At 38.9% G+C, this 12,184-nt stretch overlaps 1 protein-coding gene across 1 annotated transcript in view; it reads right to left on the bottom strand.

The window, feature by feature from the left end:
* The window catches only part of dnah9 (dynein, axonemal, heavy chain 9), a 248,565-nt gene extending 243,206 nt beyond the window's left edge, over positions 1–5,359 (bottom strand). The window contains exons 1-3 of the mRNA XM_023276189.3: positions 4,971–5,359; positions 644–840; positions 393–551 (exon numbers count right to left, since the gene is read on the bottom strand). Coding sequence (XP_023131957.2) covers positions 393–551; positions 644–840; positions 4,971–5,324 — 710 coding nt within the window. The 5' untranslated portion in view covers positions 5,325–5,359. The remainder of the gene's footprint in view (positions 1–392; positions 552–643; positions 841–4,970) is intronic.
* Positions 5,360–12,184: the final 6,825 nt, after the last annotated feature.

The raw sequence follows: 12,184 nt of genomic DNA, 5'->3' as shown, positions 1-12,184 counted from the left end.
TCTGAACAAATCAATGGCTGATATAAACAGAGCAGACAAACCTTTTAACTGCAAATCTTCAAGTAAAAAACAAATGATAAATAAACAAGTTTTTTTTTCATTAATTCAGTGGAAAAACTAATGGTAAAAGTAGAGAACATTGGCCTCATAAGATAAAATTCTGCTATGTAAGGAGATTTATTTCCACAAAAAAATAAAGAGAGCACAAGGCTGCAAATTACATTTTTCACTTGCACAGGTGTTCTGAAAACTGAATAATTAGCAGGACCAGCAAAAACTTACAAAAGAATTAAACTCTGAGATTCTGTAGGAATATGTGTTATTTTGTCACAGTTAAAACACTAAAGCAAATGTTTCCCAGAAGTTGTGTGTATAATAACAGAGGTGCAGACCTGTTCTTCCAGAAGAGCAGCTCTGTGTGAGGTGTGGGGTTTCTGCCTTCCAGCAGAGCCTCAGAGGAGTCAGTCTTGAGGATGGCACAGATCTGATGGCTCCACTCAATCACTGCAGACTCCAAGGAGTGAATGATGCTCCTATCCACTATTTCCCCCCTGTGATGTTTCACAAGTAAGCCATTTTGGAATATATGAGCGCAGCAAATGATGCACTGACATGATCCTTCATCCCACAGCCGTTTGCTTACCTTTTGTCTGTCTCCAGGGCGGCTTGCTCGACTCCCTCTGAACCTGCAGGAAGAGGCAGCAGAGTCTTGCCTTGGACTTGGCCTGACATCACAAAAATACTGGTCTGGAGGGAGTGGACATGGCGCCTGATGTCCTGTGACACAACCTGTGGCCACTGAGTGTGGTTCCTACTGTTTGAGAGCAATGGGACTACAACCTGAGAGAAGTGTAAGGAAATAGGATTTTTTTCAACGTGGGTAATGTTGCAAGGAGAGGTGTAGACAGCATGGTGAGACATGTAAAGAGCAAAAAATTACTTTGGCAAAATAAATGAAATAAAAAATATGCGCTGGAAAAATAGGGGGTCATTTAGCTGTAGTCTCCAAACAAATAGTCTCCAAAAGGAAAAATGAAAATTGTATTAAGAGAAACTTGAAAAAACCCTCTTAAATAATTATATCTAACACTTACGCAGTACCAGTTACTATAGTGCTAAGTTCTGCTGCCTTCATCACAGATCATTCACCCTCTTCTCTTCCACCATTTTCACATATATAGTATATATCAAACTGGCCATCAGATCAGAGCTCTAGAAGGAAGCACCAAGGTTAACAGCAACTACGCATGATTTTTTAAAGATACTTCCAACCACACAGTGCCTTATAGTTCCACAGTAACTCATAAATACTGAACATTCAAAATGAAGAGCGCATTGAGGCCTTCTTCTGTATTTACCTTAATTTCTTGAATTTCATCATTCATCTTTTGTCCAATCAAATTTGAGACCATCTGCTGCATTAAAGAGCTTATTTTGAGGGGTGTCTCCTTATTAAGCTCCTTGTGAAAGAAAGTTTGTTCCTTGTGAAAGATAGCTTTCACAGGGAACAAACTCATGATGGCTTGAAGAACTTAATGTCTTTCTAATATATTGTTTGTTCTAAACAACAAATGAAATAATGAGAAATTGCAAAATCAAATAAACGTACCTTTCTTACAAAAGGGCTTGCATGTAGTCAGCCTACGTTAAGAGTGCTTTGTTAAAAGTAAATGCTTGCTTTAAGGGAATTTTTTAACATATAAAGAGGGGGAAGAAGCATAATGATCTTTTGCTTATGTAAAGTTACCAAAATTAACTTGTCAGCAGCAATCAAAGGTTGTAGCTAGCAGAAGTGGAGCTAAGTGAAACAACTAATTTTTTGTAGATACACTCTTTGTGCATGAAGAGTCTCTGATATGTGAGCATGTTAGTTTTGCAATTGAGTTACCAAATAGAAAGTCTGCTAATACTATATACACCACAAATGCATACATTACTGTAGGAAATGTCTGCATTATTATTTAGGTCCCAGATGGACATACTACATCTACATTAAAAGTTTCCACTTTAAAGTCTTTGTTTTAATCATATACTTTGCAAGTAGTAAGCTGTTAATAACACACTATAATGGAGCTGTAAGTGTCTATTAATACAACTGATAATTTTTTTTTATTCTTTCGAAATGAAGGTCCTTCATTCAGTATGCTGAATACAGATATATTGGGCAAAATAAAACGTGAATAAATAAGTGCTGAAGTTTTTCTTTCTGGCCTTTTCGAAATTAAACCATTACTTGTGGCAAAACAGTTTAATCTGACTGCTTCAACCATTAGCCTTTTATCTGTTTTAACCATAGGCAGCCACAGACACACAACCCTACTTGTGCATCTGGGTACTTTATTGCAATAGTGGAGACAGGAGTGCTGCAGATAGTGCAGAGCTTCACCAATTATACTACATCAACAATCTCATCTAGTGTGCTTCTGAATCTGGTCTCTGGGCATCCCGACTATCACAACCTGAATTACACTTCCAGCCATTATCTAATATTTTACAGTTTCATCAGTAATACAGTTTTGTGTAACTCCTGTTTCCTTTTATTCTCAGGTACTCCAGTGTCTCAGCCTCTTTTCCCAGACTTCCAGCCTTGTCCGTCTCCCTCATCTGCCCTCCTCAGCCCCCAGTTTGTGGGAGCCAAACCCCCCACCTCCTACCTTGCTCAGCCCAGGTTTCATCCCAAGACACCCAGATAACAGCACGATCCCCAGGTTTCACGATACTGTAGCTCCTGTTCTACTTTACAAAAAACTAAATCTGTCCACCAGTTTCTTTGTCCAACCTGTGTGTACACTTGGTTCTGCCAGCCAAGCCATGACGAACCATGGTTAAGTTTCAACGGTCTAGTCATGACTTTTTGCCATTTCAATATCTTATACAATTGAATGCTCAGTGTTAAGCACAGTTGGGTTAAGTTTGCATTTGCACAGCTCTTGAGTGGCAGATGCTCAACATTGCAACCTTGTATCCACTCAGGTGCATCTCTCTATCATATTAGCTACAATTACTTGTCTTTCAGGCATTAACCAGTACATGCAACTGACATTTTACTTTGAGCTATTTCAAACATTAGCTATTTACTTTAGCCATTTCAACTATATCTATTACTTACAGAAAACTACTTGTCTAATATTTACACTTCCACCGATTTCAGCCATTGTAGTACCACTTTGAACCATTTTGTCGCATTTAGTCATTTAAACTATCTTTCATCAATTATGGCTAACAATTTTACTTTAAGCCATTTCAAGCCTTTGTCACCTATGCTTACAAATTCAACCATTAGACATTGCAGCTGTTAACCACTTAACATTTTGAAGCATTTGGCAATTCCTTTTGACTGACTGTCTTACTTTAATTCATTTCTGTCAAGCTATCAGAGTACTAAACTGCTGATCTGGTTTTTGGATCCTGGATAAACGCTCTCTCATCTTGCTATGATAACAGTAAAGCTGATTTGATTTGATTTGATTTTTGATTTTTTTTTTATTTCAGTCATTACATTACCAATTCTAAACATTTAGACATTACTTCTCTTTTCAACCACAGCATTACCTGTGGCCATCGTTTTTACTTAGCCATTTTAAGTATGAGCCACTTGCACTAACTTTTGCAGGCATTTACTTTGAGCCATTTCAATGCTAGCCATTACTTGTAGCTAACTATTTTCAGCATTTTGATACAAGTTTCAACTGCTTCAACCATTTAGTCTTTGCATGTGTGTGTGTGTGTGTGTGTGTGTGTGTGTGTGTGTGTGTGTGTGTGTGTGTGTGTGTGTGTGTGTGTGTGTGTGTGTGTGTGATTTCAGCCATTACCCAATACTTTTAGCCATTTCTAGCATTAGCTATTACTTTAGATATTTACCTTTGTCACTGGTAAATATCTAAAGTAATAGCTAAAGTAATAGCTATTTGATGGCCATGGTCCACTGTCAAATTAAAGCATATAGCCACTACCTTTAGCCATTTCAACTATAGCCATTACTTACAGATAACTATTTGTCTAATATTTACACCTGCACCCATTTCAAGCATTGTACTACCACTTTGAACCATTTTGCCATTACTTCTTGTCATTTTAACCAATTTGTGAATACTTGTGGCTAACAATTTTATTATAAGCCAGTTTCAGTCATTGCAGTAACAATTTTAAACCTTTAGCTATTACCTTTGATTTAGCCTTTACTTTCAGCCATTTCAACGCTAGCCATTTCTTATAGCTAACTATTTCCAGCATTTAGCTGCAAGCTTTAACAATTTAAACCATTTAGCCAAATTGTTTTAGTCATTTGGACCATTAGCCATTACTCCTGCGAAATAATTTTACTTTTGGCCATTTCTAGTATTAGCTATTACTTTAGCTATTTACCATTAACTTTGTCAAATTCAACCATTTGATCATTACTTTTAAGCAGTTCGTCTATTAGCCATTATTTGCAGCTAACAGTTTTAACGATTTCACTACAGTTTTATAGACTATACTTAAGTGGCTGCTAATTTCACAGTTTAATCGTTATTTAGCTGTTTCAAACACGTATCTATTCCTTTTACCCGATTGCTTTGCAATTACGTTGTACTTGAATCATTTCCCCATCACTGGTATTTCAAACCCCAACATTTAGATGCATATCTGTAACAATTTAACCAGATGTTTAGGTCTTACCAGTATTTGTTCTGTAGATTTTTTATTTTTAACTGCATCGTTAGATCCGCTTGGCAACTGCAGACACCGTCCTATTTGGAAATAGGACGTCCTCGTGTCCTAAGTTTAATATTTGTCTCTGAAATGTGCAGGAGTAGAAGAATAAAGCAGTAGTACATAAGAACACGGGTTTCGGTATTCGACCATTGTGGTGGGTGTTGTATTGGATTACTGACAAAGTGCTAGTCTTTATCTAATTCTAAGCCTCCACACGCTCCAACCCGCCCTCCATGTAGCTAACAATAATTAACGTGTTCTGCTCTGCTGCTCACCTCCTCAACTAGAGCAGAAAACTGGTCCAGTGGAGCGTAAGACAGGTCCCCGTAGACCAGGTTCTCTTTCATGGATTCTGGACTCAGAGCCGCTTTGCCCAGTTTCAGAAAGTACATTGCTTTGTGTTTAGGGGTGGCAGTGAAGGAGGCGGCGGGCTGCAGCTGCCCCGCCGCGGTCACAGACATCAGCAGGAGCCTCTGCTCGGAGTTGTCCACGAACTCCTGCAGCAGCTGCCGGTTGTCCTCGCTGGACACGCATTTCTGCCACTTGTCCCGTTTCAGTTTGAAAGTCCTCAGCACGCAGCCCGCTATGAAGTCCAGTCTGGGGTCCTCGGCGGCAGGTGAGTCCTCCATGTCCGCTGTCTCGGTCAAAGTGGATGAACTGATTGTGTCGCGGCCTCCGTAGTAACCAGTGTTTGCATTAATCAGGCAGTTGCTATGGGGACGTGATCGACATGGAGCAGTTCGTCCACTGCTGACTGACACCTATTGTTCCCTGTCAGGCTTTTGTTTGAGTTTCAAGGCAAAATTGTTGCCAAAGTGTGAAAAGTAATACAACTGAAGGTATAAGGGACCATTATATTATAATTAGAAAGAGGTTTGACAGAAAGTTAAAAGTTATGTTTGCATTTTGTTGCTTGATTTTGATATTTACACATTTTCTACACAGTATGTGCTGTTTTGGTATACACCATCAGCCACAACATTATGACCACTGACAGGTGAAGTGAATAACATCGGTCATCTTGTTATGATGCAACATTCTGCTGGGAAACCTTCAGTCCTGACATTCATGTGAATGTTCGACATGTACCACCCATCTAAACACTGCAGGTCAAGCAACCCCCAACCACCCGTGGCAACAGTAGTCCTTGATGCCAGTTGCCACCCTCAGCAGGACAATGCACCCCGACACACCTCAAAAACTTCTCAGAAGTGGCCCAGGAAACACAACAGAGCTAAGGTGTTCACCTGGTTTCCACACTCCCCAGATCCATATCTTATTGAGCATCCATGGGATGTACCAGGATAAGCCTGATCTAGGTAGGTCCCACCCTGCAACCCACAAGACCCACAGAATTCACTGCCACCATCCCGGTGCCACAGGACATCCCCAGACGTCACATAAAGGGGACCAACACAATATTAGGGAGGTGGTCAAAATGTTATGTCTGATCGGTGTGTGTATCTGTTGAATTAGACAAAGTTTCCTTGTGCCCATCTTAAACCTCTTTTAAAAAAAAAAAACCCATCCAGCTTTATTATACAAACAAGAAATTTGACTGTTTTCTTTGCTCTCACTGTACTAAAACAAAAAACAAATACACATTCATTTAAACAAGGGTGACAGTTTAAAGACAGAAATGAGTGTTTAACTACTATGTACAGCTATAGATATGTGTAAAAGAGTATGATAAAAGTGGACCAAAGTTTGGCTCCAGTTATGATTAAGTTTTTGGAGTATCCTAGTTACGTTTTGAGCATGAAACCATTTAATACTGTTTTTAGTAACAAGGGTAAGACCATAACTTGGGTTCAAGAGCTTGGATGTGTGTGCTAGAACTTTCAGGTTTCCATGTCATGTTTGTGAATGTTGCATCCAGGTCCTTGACTGGTTGCGATTGTTACAGATCTAGCAAATACATACTCATGCACATACATCATTCTGCACAGTGAAGCTCAAACATCAGTACAGATTTTACAGTAAGTCACACATCAAATGTCACCACTCAGCTTCATTACTTTACACAGATCATTTAAGGTTTGATACATCTAAGTACGGCTGAACAGTGTCTTGGTGGTTAGCACTGTTGCCTTGCAGCTAGAAGATCCCTGGTTCGCATCCCAGACTGGGTCTGGGATCTTTCTGCGTGGAGTTTGCATGTTGTCCCTGTGCATGTGTGGGTTTTCTCTGGGTATCTGGCATCCTCCCACAGTCCAAAAACATGCTGAGGTTAATTGGTAATTCTAAATTGTTCATAGGTGTGAATGCGAGTGTGATTGTCTATCTCTATATGAAGCCCTGTGATAGACTGTTGACCAGTCCAGGGTGTCCTATGCTTTCACCCTAAGTCAGCTGGGATAGACTCCAGCCCCCTTGCAAACCTAATGAGGATTAAGTGGTGTATAGAAAATGGATGGATGGACATCTAAGTATTGTCTGTACGTGATACTTGTTAAAGAGAACATTTGCACATTGATGTGAAAGAGCATCTGCTATAAAAGAAGAATTATAGCTAAAATTACTGCATTTGTTGTGGATGCCTTGTAACTAACCAGCTTAGTTACTGAACATGTTTTAGATTTGTGTATTTTAGCATATTTGCTAGTTCAAAAGCTGGATGACAACTATTTTTGAAATGCAAATCATGATCTGCAGTGTTGGCATGATTGCTGGAGACAACTGAAACGGTTTAGATGACAAACCAGCGATGGAGAGCAAGTCTCAATTCAGAGGAAGATGACTGAGACCGCTACCAAAGGATCTCTCAGTGGGATTACTGAAGAGGTAGTAAAATCACACGCAAGGCTGCATCTAACAACTATTAGCCCAGTTCAGTGATGCAGCAGGAATGTAGTGAAGCAACAAAAGCCTAGACTCAGCTGCTACAGAGGACCGGACAATGTCAGCTGAGAGGATGTTATATGCGCTCATGTTAACACAACAATGAAAAGTGCAACATGCCTGCAGCTGGGAACATAGTCAGAAACAGGCAGATTATATGCAGTAGCAACAGATTGTTCTTGATTTGTTACAAATTAAAACTGCTTCAAATTGTCAATAGTTCCTGAGTGGCTTTCAGATAATTATTTTGTGCCAAAATTATGAAGATAGCGTAAATATATTATGTCCGAAACTTTTTGCTGATGGAAGAGTGCAGGTTCAAATGAAATCTCAATGTTGTATGTTTATAGATTCAGGAGTTTTTGATGTGGGAGATAAAGTACATATGTTTTCAAGTATAGCCAACTAGTTAGATGGTTTTTGTTTGTGTGTTTTAAAGCATATCAGACACAAATTAATATTCAAAGCAGAGAATTTTTCTGTCTTCAAAGATGTCTGGAGAAGATGTTCAAAGTTACACCCTGTTGGGTTAAATTATGATGAGCACCATTAGTTGCACGATTTCTATTAATTAAATTACATGCTGAGGACAGAAAATGTTTGTCTCCTAAAAACATCATCATTATCTTCATTAGCACAGTGGGCATGATTTGATTAGATAAAACATTTTGTTAATGCAATAGTATCTTGTGCTGAAGTTACTGCACTGTTTTTTATTGACTTTATTCTGAAATGGTGTAGATCCTGATGGTTTAATAAGGGCTCTGTTGTTAAATGACTGTAACCTGTTTCACTCAGAAAGATGTGTTTGCCATAACTGGCCATAGGGTGGCAACACTGTACTTAATACATGTTGGAGACCCATTCCGAGAAGCACTGTACAACTGGTCTTTTAACATCAGTACATGCTCCAGATTGGGTGGGTTCCTGGTTTTACTCAGTGAAATTATCTAGGATCTCAGTAAACTTGCCTTTTAGAACTTTCCGCAGGTCTGATCTGAAGCTTCAAAAACTCGACACTGAAATAAACTGTGAAGGTCCAGACTCTGTTATAAGAATCAGTATAAGAATCAGTAACAAAGCTCACCCAGTATGCCAAAAACAAGTTTAAGGGAAGTCTTCTTGGAAGCGCTCTTTCTGTGTGTTCCTTTTTCTTTGTAAGAAATGATCAAAGCGTCAGCATCGAACACCGTGCAGCTGTTTGATAGGATTCGACGACAGCAAACTAAACAAGTTCAGAATTTGCCTCACGGTGAGCATTCCTTTAGATCAGTGAGAGATTGTTACAGCACAAGGCAGCAGCAGGGGACTAACTGCACTGATGTTGCTGATTACTTAATATCTGGCTTCCAAGACTGCCACAGGGTGTGACAAAAAAAACCTCTCATGAAGCATTTTCTGCTCCTTGAAGACAGTTTCATGTGGAATCAACAGCACAAGTTGTAAAGGCGCAGGCTTATTTCAGAGTTAGTAGGATACTACTGGACAAGGACTAACCACCAATGTATTAGTTCAATTGGAGACTTTCACTCCACATAAACTACATTTGTGCCTCATTTTTTTAAAATGTCAGTCTTTCACCCCTCAGTTACATTCAGTCAGTGACAGCTTCAGTTATTTTGTGCCACAGCAATCCCTGATTTCTGATCCTTACTTTTAACTGATTTCATGCAGTGATATATACAAACTGTGGACAAAGCCTTAGAATGGCACATACTCTGAGTTGTGACATTGGAATCAGTCTCACACAGCTGGGGAGACTGGCACTGGTTTATTCTGATTGATTTCTTTCCAGTAAGGAGACAAAAAAAAATCATATTAAATGAATGAATATTATTTCTTTAAAGGGAACTGTGCTGGCACTGTGCACAATGTCCTGTAATCTTCACAGTCTTTACAAACTGCATAGGCAAAGTGATTCAGCATGCTTTGAATTTGAAAGATGTTATTTCCATCTCCATGCATTTTTTAAAAGGTGTTTACCACACAGAGAGGGCCAAATGAAACAATGCATTTTGGGAAAACTTGAGGAGTTTGATTCATACTGAGATCTAAAACTCAATATCTGTGCTGATGATTTGTTTTTTTTGTCCCCCAGCTTCATGCAAGTGCAATACTAAATCACTTGTGTGTCCCTTTGGAAAAATGTGAATAAGGAAGCACTATGATTCAAACAAAGTGCTTGTAGGAAAATCTGAGTGTTGTGAAATGTGTATGTGTGTGAAATTCCCCAGTCCGGCATTAGACATGTTTTGTAACAATAACATTTAAATGTGGCCATTTGGAATAAGCTCAAACACATCTGCTGTCAGTGTATTTGGACAACAAGAAAATAAGGCAATGAAATTATTTTTTCCAGTTGAGTCAGTGTTAAATGATTTTGTGAGAGGGTGTTACAGTATTTATTTATTATTATTATCCTACAAGGTTTTACACATCATTTTTGAGGTAGTGTTGTAATGCCCAAGTGTTACCAGCAGAGGTCACTAAAGCCCTTAGATCAATTCAATCAAAGGCTTGAACATAGGCAACAAATGTGATAAAGACTGGTATTAATAAAGTTATGGTAATAAATTGTTTATGAATGAAAAACAGATCATGCATTTTTTTCTAGTTTCTCATGTCTTTTGCAACAGGAGCTACACATAACCATCCAAGCACAAGCAACAAACTGTGAAGAAGGCAAATCCTGTCATCTTGTCATCTGGCTCTCATATGTGTCCATGTAAGCTCAAACTCAAAACATGAATATAGATTAAAACAGATCATGACATTAGAAATTAAGTGTACACCAAATAAATGTCTCTGGAAAAACCACAAGCTTTCTTTTGTTGTGTTGGCATCAGTTCACTGTGTAAACTTTACCCTGATTCAGCATCACATAAAACCTGTAAACAGGTACAGCATAAAAAGGTATTTATTAACTTTTTAAAATTCTTCATTCATGGCCCCTCTCTCTGCATTTTATTGTTTTCAGATGTGTATCAGCACCAATACAACAGATTCCAGTTGGATTCAATTCAGGGGAAATACACACGTGGACAAAATTGTTGGTACCCCTCGGTTAATGAAAGAAAACCCACAATAGTCACAGAAATAATTTGAATCTGACAAAAGTAATAATAAATAAAAATTCTATGAAAATTAACCAATGAAAATCAGACATTGCTTTTGAACCATGGTTTAGCAGAATTATTTTTAAAAATTAACTCATGAAACAGGCCTGGACAAAAATGATGGTACCCTTAAATTAATATTTTGTTGCACAACCTTTTGAGGCAATCACTACAATCAAACAATTTCTGTAACTGTCAATGAGACTTCTGCACCTTTCAGCAGGTATTCTGGTCCACTCCTCATGAGCAGACTGCTCCAGTTGTCTCAGGTTTCTCAGGCCTTCTCCAGACGGCATGTTTCAGCTCCTTCCACAGATGTTCAATAGGATTTAGACCAGGGCTCATAGAGGCCACTTCACAATAGTCCAGTGTTTTCCTCTTAGCCATTCTTGGCTGTTTTTAGCTGTGTGTTTTGTGTCATTATCCTGTTACAAGACCCATGACCTGTGACTGAGACCAAGCTTTCTGACACTGGGCAGCACATTTCTCTCTAGAATACCTTGATAGTTATGAGATTTCATTGTACCCTGCACAGATTCAAGACACCCTGTACCAGATGCAGCAAAGCAGCCCCAGAACATAACAGAACCTCCTCCATGTTTCACAGTAGGGACAGTGTTCTTTTGTTGATATGCTTCATTTTTGCGTCTGTGAACATACAGCTGATGTGCCTTGCCAAAAAGTTCCAGTTTTGTCTCGTCTGTCCATAGGACATTCTCCCAGAAGCTTTGTGGCTTGTCAACATGCAGTTTGGCAAATTCCATTTTGGCTTTTTTATCATTTGTTTTTAACAATGGTGTCCTCCTTGGTCATCTCCCATGAAGTCCACTTTGGCTCAAACAACAACGGATGGTGCGATCTGACACTGATATACCTTGACCTTGGAGTTCACCTTTAATGTCTTTAGAGGTTGTTCTGGCCTCTTTTGTTACCATTCCTATTATCCGTCTCTTCCATTTGTCATCAATTTTCCTCCTGCGGCCACATCCAGGGAGGTTGGCTACAGTCCCATGGATCTTAAATTTCTGAATAATATGTGCAGCTGTAGTCACAGGAACATCAAGCTGCTTGGAGATGGTCTTATAGCCTTTACCTTTAATATGCTTGTCTATAATATTCTTTCTAATCTGAGACAACTCTCTCCTTGGCTTCCTCTGGTCCATGTTTAGTGTGGTACACACCATGTCACCAAACAGCACACTGACTACTTGTAACCCTATAAATAGGCCAACTGACTGATTACAAGTTTGTAGACACCCTGTGATGCTAATTAGAGGACTTGATTGAACATGTCCCTATGGCCTGTTTCATGAGTTTATTTTTTTAAAATAATTCTGTTGAACCACGGTTCAAAAGCAATTTATTATTATTATTTATTATGCAAATTTATTAAAAAAGAAAAACTGAAATATCACACGGTCATAAGTATTCAGACCCTTTACTGTGACACTCATATTTAACTCACCTGTGGTCCATTTCTTCTGATCCTCCTTGAGATGGTTCTACTTCTTCATTGGAGTCCAGCTGTGTTT

The sequence above is a fragment of the Amphiprion ocellaris genome, chromosome 18 (assembly GCF_022539595.1).
Source record: "Amphiprion ocellaris isolate individual 3 ecotype Okinawa chromosome 18, ASM2253959v1, whole genome shotgun sequence".
NCBI lineage: Eukaryota > Metazoa > Chordata > Actinopteri > Pomacentridae > Amphiprion > Amphiprion ocellaris.
The sequence above is the reverse complement of the archived record's forward strand: the minus strand, read 5'-3'. Positions and strand labels throughout refer to the sequence as shown.